This window comes from Podarcis raffonei, chromosome 4 (genome assembly GCF_027172205.1).
Source record: "Podarcis raffonei isolate rPodRaf1 chromosome 4, rPodRaf1.pri, whole genome shotgun sequence".
Lineage (NCBI taxonomy): Eukaryota > Metazoa > Chordata > Lepidosauria > Squamata > Lacertidae > Podarcis > Podarcis raffonei.
The window spans coordinates 84971716-84985290 of NC_070605.1; the positions used below are offsets into that span (position 1 = coordinate 84971716).

Below are 13575 nucleotides of genomic sequence, written 5' to 3' on the forward strand. Positions count from 1 at the left end.
CAACGTTCTTAACTCGGGGTACTATTTCTGGGTTAGAGGAGTCTGTAACCTGAAGTGTATGTAATTCGAGGTACCACTGTACTTCTGCAGTAAGCAATATTTTAAACAATTAAAAACTAATGCTGCATAAAGTTGGCAGAGCAAGTGCAAGTGTTCTTGGACAACATTGATTATTTTGATCCATTTCAATCTAGGTCGAGGCCTGGTTTTGCAGCTGAACTGGTCTTGGTAGCCCTGATGGATGACCCTTATCGGAAGGAACAGGTGAGTGCAACCGTGCTAGTATTACTCAATCTCACAGTGACTTTTGATGCCAGTGACCACTGTATCCTCTTGGATTGCCTGTGTGGGATGTGTACTGGATACTCCCAAAAGTCTACAATACAGTAGTCAAGTTCACAGAGAAGCTTTGGGAAGAGTCCCCTTCAAATCGCTGGCAACTGTGCTATGGGGTTCCTCAGGCCACTATTTTGTCTCCAACGCTTTTTAACATCTATATGAAGCCACTATGTGTGGCCACTGTGTTTTAGAACACAGTGCCATCAGTAGACTGATGACACACAGCTCTACTTCATCTGGGCCAGGAGAGACTGGGCAAGCTCTGTACCAGTGTCGAAATGCAGTGGTGGATGAGAGCCAGTAAAGTGAGTTTGAATCTTAGGAAGACAGAGGCTCTGTAGGCAGGCGGTTCCTGTGTTCAGAAGATAGACTGGTTGCCTGTTCTGGATGGGGCTACACTCCCTCTAAAGGAGCAGGTATGTAGCTTGAGGCTACTACTAGATACATCTTTGTAATTAGAAGACAGCCTTTTTGATCAGCTTTGACTGGTATGCCAGACATGGGAATACTTTGCCACTGTAGTCCATGCACTGGCAACTTCAAGACTGGATTACTGCAGCACACTATGTGAGATGGCCCTTTGGGCTGGTATGGAAGCTCCAGCTGATGCAGAATGTCGCTGCTAGACTGCTGAGTGGGGCAGAAAGCCAACAACATGTGACACCTCTGCTGAAACACTTGCACTGGCTGCCCATATCCAAGTTTTTGTGTCAGTATACAAAGCCTGGACAACTTAGGTCCAAGATACCTTAAGCTGTACTTTTATCACAGCCCGATCACCAAGATCACCTGAAGGAGCATTGCTAGTTGTCCTGCATCTTACAGAGGCCTGATTGGCCTACACAAGAGGTCAGACATTTAGTGTCACTGGTGGTCCATGTTGTGCAAGACTCTTCCAGCAGAGATTCACAGGCATTCTCACTTTTTACATCCAGGCATCTCTTGAAGACTTTTTTATGCTGACATTTTATACAGTTATCTGAGTAGCTAGTCATTTTAATAATTGCTTTGTACTCCTGTAAATTTGTTGTTGTTTTTCTATACCGCCCTGATGTTTTGCTACAGGGTGGTGTATAAATATTTCTGTGAATTAAATAAAATAATTTATGCTCCTAAGGAGCGTGCACACTTACCTTGGAGCTTCTTCAATAACTTTCTGATTTCTCCTCTGAATAGAACACTCTCTTTCATTCAGCCACAATGCGTTGCCATGTTTATCAGCCAATACCTAGTAGAAGGTCACTGTTAATAAATAAATGCATTGCTTTTCTCTCTCCATCCCAATGCCACCAATGGGAATAATTCAATGGAAATAATCAATGGAAATAATTCATTGCATTCATAAAATTATAGAAAAGATGTTTTAAACAAAAGATCAGTAATAAACACACATTATTCAGAGCTTCTCACACTCTGTTCCATTGTTGCGTTCCAGGAAGAAATCTGTACAAGCCTTGGGCTCCTCAGAAATCACATAGCAAATTAATCGGGGCACACTGCATTGTCAGAACACACTGAGTGTGTTTGCACATAATGCTATAGGGTGAGGTTATGCGCACAAGCTTCTGTGAGCCAGAGTATAGTGTTAGGCACACCATCCTCATGACCAGGAAAAGGAATAAGTCAGAATTCAATTTCACTTTAGCAGATACAACTGACTAGAGTTTACATGTTATACCACAATTGCTGGTTGTACAAGCCAAAAATAGACTAAAAGCCCAAATGAATCCTGCTTTATTCTTCCTCCCAGCAACACAGGAAAAGATGAGGGTGGGGCAAGGAGACATGAAAGGCACTGTGCTTTGTACAGGCTCCTTTCAGCTCATGCACATTGCACTAAACTATTATTTAGTATTCATTGAAAATGCTGTCATTGTGTTGCTCATCCGTGATCTGTCTACTGAAAGATTGCAGCGTTTCTCAAACTTGGGTCCCCAGATCTTTTTGGACTACAACTCCCATCATCCCTAGCTAGCATCCCTAGCTAGCAGGGCCAGTGGTAAGGGATGATGGGAGTTGTGGTTCAACATTGGCTGGAGACCCAAGTTTGAGAAAGACTCGACTAGAGATTCAACCCAGTAGTCAAAGGAAATGTGGCATAGCCCAGTTCACTTGTTTTCTCTAAATGAGGAGGAAAATTGGAGAGGATGAAAACAACATTCTAGGGCTCATACTCGATTTAAGAGTTATTTCCCAAATATAAAGACTGAAAAGGACCCCTATTGTTGCTGGATCATGTTCACAGCACACAGAACACTAAACAAAACAAAATATTAAGAGTTTGTAAGGATTTTTTTGGGGGGGGTGAATCTGGTTTGGAAAAATTTTTAAATCCACATTGAAGATAAAGCAATAAATGCCATATAAATCCAGTTATTCTGGTATCCTGATTTACTTTTGAGCAATTCTTACCAAAGAAATAAAAACATATTTAAAAGAAGGTGTGCTAACATTACAACCTTGTTCCACTTGGGGCATCCTATGACTACTAACAAGAAAACGTTATGCAAGATTCACATCTCTAGTAAAATTACAGCTACATCCAGCATTTTCACCCTAAAAAGGTTGTTGAACATATATATTTAAAAAGCCAAAATTAGCCAAGCAACCCTCTTTCCTTTCAACAGAATATACCACTGCACAAGCAGATTGCACTTCCACTTGTGAGAAATGAAGAAGTCACCTATTTATTCTTTCTCAGACATAAAGACACACACATGCCATGCTCTGTGAGGTCCTTCAACCCTAATATAGTCAAGCTATCAGGGGAGAGGGGCTGCTAAAACACACATCCATAACTCCTCCAAATAAAATTAACCAATCAATGAAAACAATTTTAGTTCAGAAAAGGGTCAGAAAAATGAAAATTCTATTTTTCCCATTCCAATGAATGTATTTAGCTTTTTCTCATGTTTTACAGCACATTGTTTTATAACTGGACAAATTGTTCCATGGACACCTTGCTATTGAAGGAAAGATCCACTAGCTGTGTGATGCCCAGTTCTTTGGATTCTGGGCATTGCAGCAGAACACGGTAATATCCCAGTTCTAATAACATTTAGGTTATGTCTTACGATGGTAGTATTTGTCAGCACTTAGTGGGTTCACCTATTTTTTTCTAATCTATTTTAAGCTGCCAATACATACTGCAGGGTGGGGTTTTTTGTTATTTGAAATTATTGAACTGCTGTCAAATTATATTCCAAGCATCAAAACAAAATTCATATGACAGAAATTGTACAGACTCTGTATTTTAGACTGGAAAAAAACAGAACTTTTAGGAGACTGGCACATATTATAGATTTCTCGTCAGAGAAGATTAATTCATTACTGCCCACAGATTAAGTTTCACATATTGAGGCTTGTAGAGACAAAACCAAACGATGGTTCTTCAGCTAAATCTTTGTCTCTTATCATACAAAATCGCGTCAACTGAATTAGTAAGAGAGAAAAATACAAGAGGAAACACAAATTTCAAATCACCTTAATTCAAAGGAGGTACAAACCTGAATTTCTATGTGACGTGGATTATCAATAAACTTTTCTATTAACAATCGATCATCACCAAAACTTGAAGCAGCTTCTTGGGATGAAAATCTAAAACCTTCCCTTTAAGGCAAACAAATGGAACACTTATAAATACAAAAACAAATTTATTCGTTTTATTGTTAGTCAAATGCTTAGTCTGCATGAGGATGCTTAGCATTCAGAAGTATCTATGGAGAGCCCATTTAGTTATCATACCCAATAGCCATTGTTCACTCTTCCTTACAGAATTCGCTTTTGAAGTAATTTAAACTAGTGGTTATCACCACATCCTGTGACAATCAATTCCATAAAATTAATTGCATTGTGTGAAGATGTACTTTGTCCATTCTGAATCTTCTGCACATCCATTTTCTTCCAAAACCTGACAAATTTCATAACCTTACCTCAGAGGGAAGGAACACCAACCCCTTGATCAAGTTGATGGCTCTCTTTTGCACCTTTTTCAGCTCTGCACCTTTTTTCTTTTTCTTTTCTTTTTTTTAGGCCAGGAAACTAGAACTGTTTTCCAAATGTGCCCATAACATAAATTTGCCTAAGCCCGTTGTCTTTTCAGTCTGTTTTCAAATCAACCCTAGCACAGAATTGGCCTTCTTCACTGCCATCGCACCAAGTTGGTGTTGCATAGCTTGTCCACAATCCCCAAATCTCTTTCTGATCATAGAAGAAGAAGAAGAAGAAGAAGAAGAAGAAGAAGAAGAAGAAGAGGACTTTGGATTTGATATCCCGCCTTTCACTCCCCTTCAGGAGTCTCAAAGCAGCTAACAATCTCCTTTCCCTTCCTCCCCCACAACAAACACTCTTTGAGGTGAGTGGGGCTGAGAGACTTCAAAGAAGTGTGACTAGCCCAAGGTCACCCAGCAGCTGCATGTGGAGGAGCGGAGACGCGAACCCGGTTCCCCAGATTACGAGGCCTATCTGAATTTGCTGGAGTAGAGATCTGATCTGATTTTGCTCCAACATGTTTATACTAACCTTATACTACCACTCCAGGCTACCTCAGAGATCACCTGAACCATTATATCTCAGTTTGATTGTCACTGGTCATTCCCAGAGTTCTGGAGGCTCATTTGACAACAAGAAACCATGATTGTTTTAAATCATGATCTCTCATTTGTATGTAAAGACAATTCAGCATTAGAGGAAAGTGAAACTAAACTCTTTGCTAAAGTCCTTTTCCCAGCTGTGTTGGAAAAGGGGAACAAGATACAAGCCCAAAGCATCATTTGGGCTCATTCTAGTTCATATACATAGCAGTAACTCATGGTTTAGTGACGCAGGCAACATCCTGTGACAGAAAGTTTTTTGGAAACCTACCAATCTATAACAAGCGTTTTTTAAAAAAGAAAGTATGTAACAAAGCAACATTTCAGATGACTTTTTTATTTTAAAATTTATCAGCATGTTAGAGGCAATTCTTGTACTTTAGTTTATTTTCAATTTAGGAACATCTGAGGCAATCACCCAATTATCTGTTACTTAATTGTTAAAACTCTTTATCATACCTATTTACAAACATTTGGCATCATTAGATCCAGTGCTACTTAAACTGTGAGAATGAAAGTGGTTTAATTCTTTGGCTTTCTTCTATATAAGCATTTTGTTAGATAACATGTATAAGTGACTTTAGTTAATTGATGCATGAGTTAATTAAAACTATTGATTACAGTGCTTTGTTTGTTGTTTTCTTAAAATCAATATGCTTAATTATATAATCCATAAATCTTTGAAGCCTAGATGTATGCGCTTAACCAAAACTAAGTCTTAATACTTATTTTCAGTTCTGTTTGTCTCCATTTGCCTCTTTAAACTTGGCCTGCACTTGTCAAGGGAAGGGAGGGAATACAGCTTGCAACAGCCCCACAGTGATTTTTCCATCATTCTATGTCCTCAGAAAGTCTTAAACTGGCCCAGCTCTGCTTTTGGGGTGGAGGGAAGGATGCAAGCACAAATAGAATAACCAGATGACTCCATCTGCCTTGCTGAGCACAGGATGCTTCTGTAAGCTAAGGCAAGGGCAGTTATGGCTGCTCAATGGGATCAAGATGTTTAACATTTCCATTAAGGCACTGGACTACAAGTAGTGTGGCATGACCCAAATCAGGGTCATGTCTTGTACTATATAGGGGTTGCAACAGCTGCATCACCACCTTCCTCATTGTTTACATTTTAAGAGAAGATGAAAATACGAGAGAACAGAAGCCAAAAAGTTTTTTTTTTTGGGGGGGGGGAGAAGAAGAGAGGAAGAAAGACAGAGATGTGCACGTATGTTAAGAAAAAGTAATAAATGGATCCTATTGTTGCCTGTCGGTGCTAAAGTTAGGCCTATAATTTGAAAAGGTTAAGAGACAACTGCACCATGCCCTTGGGAAGCAAAAAAGAATGGATGGCTGAAAAATGATCTACAAATATTTTCCATTTTGGCACAGCACTACAACAAGTAAGGAGAAAGTAGCTTGCCTTATGCCTACTCTGACACCTTACGGCAGTTTTCCTCAAAAGGTTTAAATGAATGTGATTAACCCTCTGAAAAATAGAAATATGTGCAACTAAATGCTCGTGTTCTTGCCTACGTTACAGTGCCATGTTTGTATAATGATGAAAACTGATTTATGTTAGATCCATGTGGCTACCAAGTAAATTAATTTATGAATCACACTGATCTTGAGAGGAAACTGATAGGCATCTTATCTAAAGCCAGGCAAAAATAAAAATGGTAATTTTAAAAAAAACCAGGATGAAGAAACACCCTTTTCTTAAGAACCCCAGCACCAATGTCTGAGACCAACACACAGGCATGAAGACATTGGGGACAGGGACTGCGTATGTGCCCCAGCCCCTCTGCGTAAACCACCCAATATGGCAACTCTTCAAGCATAAACTGTGTTAAGGGGCAGTGTTAATCCAAAACAGATTTTGTTTAGCCCCACCTCAAAATCCCTGTTTGGGGGCTTTCTGCTACTTGCTACTGCCAGTGATAAGTTTTTCCACTCACTTGGGCAAAGCCGGGCTCTCCGTCAGAACACAGCTCGCCATCACAAATCCCACACCTTTATTGAAAATATTTTTACTTCATCTTTTTTGAAGTCCAACATGGCTTACATTACAACATACAGTGGTACCTCTGGTTACGAACTTAATTCGTTCCGGAGGTCCGTTCTTAACCTGAAACCATTCTTGACCTGAGGTACCACTTTAGCTAATGGGGCCTCCCACTGCCGCCATGCCGCTGGCACGCGATTTCTGTTCTCATCCTGAGGTAAATTTCTTAACCCGAGGTACTACTTCCAGGTTAGCGGAGTCTGTAACCCAAAGTGTTTGTAACCCGAATACCACTGTAATTAAAAAGGTAACAAGCCAAGCAGATAAAGCACAACACACACACACTTAAGCTTCTGCACACCATCGAAAACTATGAATATGTAGTCCTGAGGTAGCATTGGGGTGGAAGGTTCACAGGCTATGAAGGACTTGCTCACAAATTTATTGGCAGCTGCTTGGATTATTATAAACTAGGAAGTGGAAGGGGCAACAGAATATAAAATGGAAGAATGGTATAAAGAGGTGTGAGATATAGCTAGTAATGCTAAATTAACATGCGTCATTAAGGTAAGACGAGGAATATGCAGGAGAAATGATTCTGAGGAGATATGGAGGGTGTTTGTAGAATCTGTACTGTTAAAACGGAAAGGGGTCAAACCATTGGAAGAGGTAGGTGTTGAAATTTTGGGAGGTTGGATTAGTTACAATGGAATGGTCTTGGTGCACATTTTTATTATTTATTTATGATTATTACTTTTTCAAAATAAAATCAAAATTTTTAAAAAAACCTGTGAATACATACAATGAGGAGATCCCACTAAATTATTTAGGAACCAATTTAAAAGTGGCTCCCTTTTTCCTTCTTGGGATGCCAAATTGCTCTGTCCTACTGTGCTGTGTGGTCTGCCGAGTGAGAAAATGATGCAAATGCAAAGCCACTAAAGCACCAGTGAGATGAACATCTGGCACAAAACAGAGATAAACAGTGAATAGGAACTCTGGGGCTTTCTACAAACAAGGCAAACATCACTAGCTGTTGATCTTGGGCGTGTCTGAGCCTTTCAGTCAATGAAAATTAGCATGTGTAATTAAAATTTGTTGACCCTGGTTTACAGCAGTCTTTATTTGGAGAATTCCCGATCCACTGTCCCCTTCCCCCAGCATTTTAAAGCCACTTAATAACTTTGGTCATGTAAAAGTATTACCGGTATGTTACATTCATTTCAACACCTGGTGAGCTTCATGGCTGATTGGGAATTTGAACACTCATCTCCCAGGTCATAGTCCAGCACTTAAACCAAGAACAAATGTCAATGTGGTGAAGTGGTTAATCTCAGTCTCATGGGTTGGTGAAACAAAGAAACAAACCACAGTTCAGGTTTGGACAACACAACAAGCTACACTATGGTTTGTTTCAGCTGCATTGACACTGTACAGGGGAAGAAGCCCCAGCAAATTTGAGGTAAATTCACAATAAAACATGGCTTAAGGTTTACTGTGGCATGCAAACAAGCCCATAGGATGAAGGATTAGCCTTTTCTAGCCTTTTGAAGGGATCATGCTCAACAATGGGTAACTAAAGTACAGTGGTACCTCAGGTTACATATGCTTCACGTTACAGACTCTGCTAACCCAGAAATAGTGCTTCAGGTTAAGAACTTTGCTTCAGGATGAGAACAGAAATCGTGCTCCGGCGGCGCGGCGGCAGCAGGAGGCCCCATTAGCTAAAGTGGTGCTTCAGGTTAAGAACAGTTTCAGGTTAAGAACAGACCTCCGGAACGAATTAAGTACTTAACCAGAGGTACCACTGTATTTAAATATTGCCCTGCTGACTTAGAGTTCTTTACCCCATGAATGTTAAAGTCATGCTTGCAAGCCAGACAGCAACTCCAAACACAAGCATGGGCTTGCAAACATGTGCACGGAACTTTTTAAAGTATTGTTTACCCTGATGTGCTATATAAGAAACTTTGCAGACTAATATTGTTTTGGGGGTCGTGAAGCTTTGGGAAGGACAGGACTCAGAAGCACCACTGAGCACCTGGATCACATCATACCTATGAATAACTGATTCACAGCATTCATGACCACAAGATGTGATTGTCACTATTTATATGTCTCTCCCTCTCTCTTAAAAAAAATGTTAAATAAACTTTTTTACATCGAAGCTGCTAAAGGCTAAGGGTTGTATATCCAACACTGAACAAGCAGCACTCTTACCTTTTCCCACCCCGACCTAGCCACAGTGATCCATGCAACGGTCACCTCCAGGCTTGGCTACTGTAGTTCGCTCTACGCAGGGCTGCCCTTGAAGCTGCCCCAGAAACTCCAGGGTGTAGGGATATCGCGGAGTGGGGAGTGGGGTCCGGAGGGAGCACACTTCCCCACCAGCAGGCAGCCACGTCTGCCTGCATGCGTGACCTTGGGGTGCAGGGAAACCCCCCCCCCCAGACAAGCCACAACTGTCTGTACATCGTTCCACCCATGTCTGACCTTTTGCGGTCTCAGAAGTCAGCAGTGTCCTGTCTGTAACATTTTCCTTAGAGACCTTTTGTCTCCTACGTCATACATTGAGCAAGGGGAAAATGACGCTGTGGAACAGGTGCCAAAATAGCTCTGTACCGCCCCACGATTTCGGGACGGAAGATGTATAAAGGTCACAGCCCAAAAATGTATTTGCCTAGCTTGCATGTTTGTCTCAATAAAAGGAGGCTCCACAGGAATGGTGGTAGCTCGCTCGCTCGCTTCAGACCACCTGTGTGCACCTCACATCATGATCAACACCTGTCTTGGGCCTTCACTTCACCAGAGGGTGCAGAATGCAGCAGCGAGGCTCCTCACGGGGTCTCTGCATATTCACCCAGTGCTTTTCCAGCTGCACTAGCTCCCGGTGGAGTACAGGGTCAGATTTAAGGTGCTGGCTTTGACCTTTAAAGCCATTCACGGCCTAGTACCTACGGGACCGCCTCTCCCGGTATGCCCCACGGAGAGCCTCAAGGTCCATAAATAGCAACACCCTAGTGGTCCTGGGCCCTAAGGAAGTTAGATTAGCTTCAACCAGAGCCAGGGCCTTTTCAACACTGGCTCCGGCCTGGTGAGACCAGGGCCTTGCAGGATCTGATTTCTTTCCGCAGGGCCTGTAAGACAGAGTTGTTCCGCCTGGCCTTTGGCTTGGAGCCAATTTGATTCCCTCCCCCTCTTTCTTTTTTCTTTTTCCTTTCTTCTCCTGTGATGAGGCTGCATTTTAATATTTTAATGCACGGGTGTCAAACACAAGGCCCGCGGGCCGAATCCGGCCCACCAGACCTCGTCATGTGGCCCGTGTAGCCGCCGCCGGCCGCCAGCTTTCACCTTTTATTCTCGCTTTTTTTTTTGACACAAGGAAGCCGCCTCTTCAGCGCATGCGCAGCAGCCTACAAGCCAGAGAACGTCTGCCCTCTAGCGGCGCCGGCCGTTCTACACAGGAAACCTCCACTTTACATGCATTCAGGAAACCTCCACTTGTTTTTATATTGAGCGCATGCCATCCTGTGATGTGACAGATCCAACGGCTGCCTGAACAACCGGCCCTTTGAGGGTGACCAAACTGCTGATGCGGCCCCCCGATGAATTTGAGTTTGACACCCCTGTTTTAATGTTTCAATATTTTCATTGTTGTATTTTTGTTTTTAAGTTGTATTCATTAAACTTGTTTTTATTATTGCTTGTTAGCCACCCTGAGCCCGGCCTTGGCTGGGGAGAGCGGGGTATAAATAAAAATTATTATTATTATTATTACTACTACTACTACTATTATTATCCCGCTCACACAACCAAACATCCCATTCCTTTCCCCGCATACCCTCCCCAAATCTGCTACAGAGGGGCCCCAAGTCTCTGGAGCAGATTTTCAGGGTATGACTGGGACAGTGGGAGAGAGGAGAGAGAACATGCTTCAAATACTAGCAATTAGAAATCATAGACAAATCACTGGGCTCTTTTTTTTCTTATAAGACATTATTTTAATTCAACTTACAGTCAAAATGAATACGTGTATAACCCCAGTGTTTAAAAAAAACTGCTAAGACATGCCAGGGGACAAGGGCAGAAACTGTTGCATTTCAATCTGCTGTTTGATATCTGTTTGACTGTCAGCTCACAGTGGTTTAATGGGGTTTTGGAAACAGCAGTATTCATCAAAACTAGATTTTGGACAGCATCTCACCTGGTCTCTTCATCATCCCACGCAATTCTCATGCCTTTCCCACCACCGCCTGCTGAAGCCTTGATCATGACGGGGTAGCCTAGCAGCGGGGAACAATTAGAAAGGAGTTCAGACTTTGATCAGTAAGTCATACAGACATGACAACTGACCACATGTCCAATAACAGGGAAGAAAACAATAGGTTTATTAAAAAGCTCTTAGTTGGGAAGGGTACTGCCAGTACACTATCATTAACGGTAACTAGCTTCTGAATTTCAGTATATCAAATTAAATTAATAGAAGTGGATATAAACAGCAAATCAAAGCTACAATGGTAATACTGCACATTCTTTAAAGTATGGATATGTCGCCTTCCAGTCAAAAAGTCCTAAAGAAAGCTATATTTGGGGGGGGGGGTTTCACAATCTCAAAAAAATAAAAAATATAATGAACAGCTGAACATGACAGGGGCAACTAGCCAAGAAAAGAATCAGTAGCACTGTTTCAACTAACTTAATCCAAAAGCCACACCTTTGCTCCTCATCAAAAAGCAATTGGTAAACTAGTCAGGCAGGCCTCCTTGGGAACGATGCTCCATAGCTATACCTAGGAAAGTCTTGTCCCAGATCCCCAAGATCCAAAGCCCAGATGGTGAAAAGACAGATCAAAGAGACTTTAGTTGCTCAGTAGATCACACAGAAGACCTCAGAGCCGGTTTTGGCAAGGCTGTCCCCTCTGCTTCAACCACAGAGCTGACCAGCAGCAGCAGTGTGGGAAGGATCTTGTAAGCTTAGGTTTTGATAATGTTTTAGTGTGGTTTCATTTTTTTATTACTTTTTTTACTTGTAAACCACCTTGGAATGCTTTGTAATCCTAAAAAGGTGGTAAGAAGACAGCATAACAATGCTACTAATAATTATTTAGGATTATGGTTTTTAAAAAAAGAGGAAGAGGAGAAGGAAGCTTCGTACTGTAAAGAAGGCTTTAAAAATACTGTGGTTCCAGTCACATTTTAGGGCCTTAGAGACTGAGTCCAGAACTTTGAACTGGAGCCCCAAAATGAACTGGAATTCAATGGAAGAGGGAGGTACTTCAGGCTTGAAGGATCCATTTGATTTTTTTATTTGGCTCTCAAGATCCAGCAACCAGAACCAGGTACAAAAGATACACACTTAAAGTGCTATTTGCATAGGAATTTATCTTGAGTACCTGAACTAGTTCTTCCACACACGAAATTAACTCTTGGCTACCCTCTCCCCAGCTATCTTAATTTTCAGCATCATAACTTGTGTGCATGAGTGGGGGGTAGTCATTTGGTTACTGGCATTTTTCATAGAACAGGGAGTCATAAATCCTTGTGATCTACCGCAACCACCCAGAAACTCATCTACCTTTTCCCCCTCCTGAAATAAGACTCTAGAGGTAATGTCCTACAGCACAACCCTAACCATATCTACTCATAAGTCCTACTTGAATTCAGTAGTGCTTAGTCCCATGCATGGATGTAGTGGGGGGGGCAGCTACCCGCCCCCCAAGTAAATACATAAAAATGCTTAACTAACTGACCGACTGCATCACAGATAGCTCAATTCTGCCCCTCACAACATAAATCCTGGCTAGACCCATGCTCCCATGTCAGCTGGTTACGATTACAACCTTATATACCTATCAATGGTCATTTCCCCCATGTTGTATGCCAATTAAATATATGGTATGTCTCTCTCTACTTCTTTGAAAGTTTCTAAACAGTGGTAAGATAGCCATCTGTCAAGGATTCTTAAGCTGTGATGATTCCTGCATAGCAGGGGGTTGGAACAGAGGAGTCTTGGGGTCCCTTGTAACTATGATTCTATGAAGAGGCACACCTTGGAGGCAAGAAGACTTACTGCTGCTTTAAGTCTCCTCCGAAGGAGAGATGGGGGAGCCATCTTTGAACCTAGCCTGCTGAGAATACCTTGCATCTCTCAATTGCTTTTAAGCTGTGGCTTCTTGGAGTACAGCAAGACTAATACCTGTGATGGTATTATTATTTTGCCTGTTATAAAGTACAGAGGTAAATCAAATTTCTATTTTTAAGGGTTGCTTCCAGCTAAGTTTAACTTAGACTCGTCAAAATTAATGGACCCAAGTTTGCCATGTCTATTAATTTCAACGGGCTTACTCTGAGTATGTCTAACTTTTGATACAACCCTGTCTAGATTATTAAACTGTAATGTTGAATTTATCCTATGTTTATTAAATGGTTGGTTTTCTCTTATTTGCCTTTACTGATATAATTTTTAACATTTTTAAAAACTTATGTATTTTGATGATGCTAAAGTTGATTGTGAGCTGCTTCAGGAAAAGTGGAATATAAATGAACTTAACAAAAGGTTACTTGGGTGATTTTCAAGCTCTTGCCCTTTATCAGAATGCAACCCTCAGAAATGGCTTTTTCTAGACACAAAAGGGAGAAAGGTACAACT

The 13575-nt window shown here is 41.4% G+C and overlaps 1 protein-coding gene across 2 annotated transcripts in view; it reads right to left on the minus strand.

The window, feature by feature from the left end:
• PCCA (propionyl-CoA carboxylase subunit alpha) overlaps nucleotides 1–13575 on the minus strand; it is a 219414-nt gene that overhangs the window by 141321 nt on the left and 64518 nt on the right. For both annotated transcript variants that reach the window (XM_053384482.1, XM_053384481.1), the window contains exons 9-11: nucleotides 11132–11210; nucleotides 3846–3948; nucleotides 1473–1567 (exon numbers count right to left, since the gene is read on the minus strand). In XM_053384482.1, the coding sequence (XP_053240457.1) occupies nucleotides 1473–1567; nucleotides 3846–3948; nucleotides 11132–11210 (277 nt within the window). The remainder of the gene's footprint in view (nucleotides 1–1472; nucleotides 1568–3845; nucleotides 3949–11131; nucleotides 11211–13575) is intronic.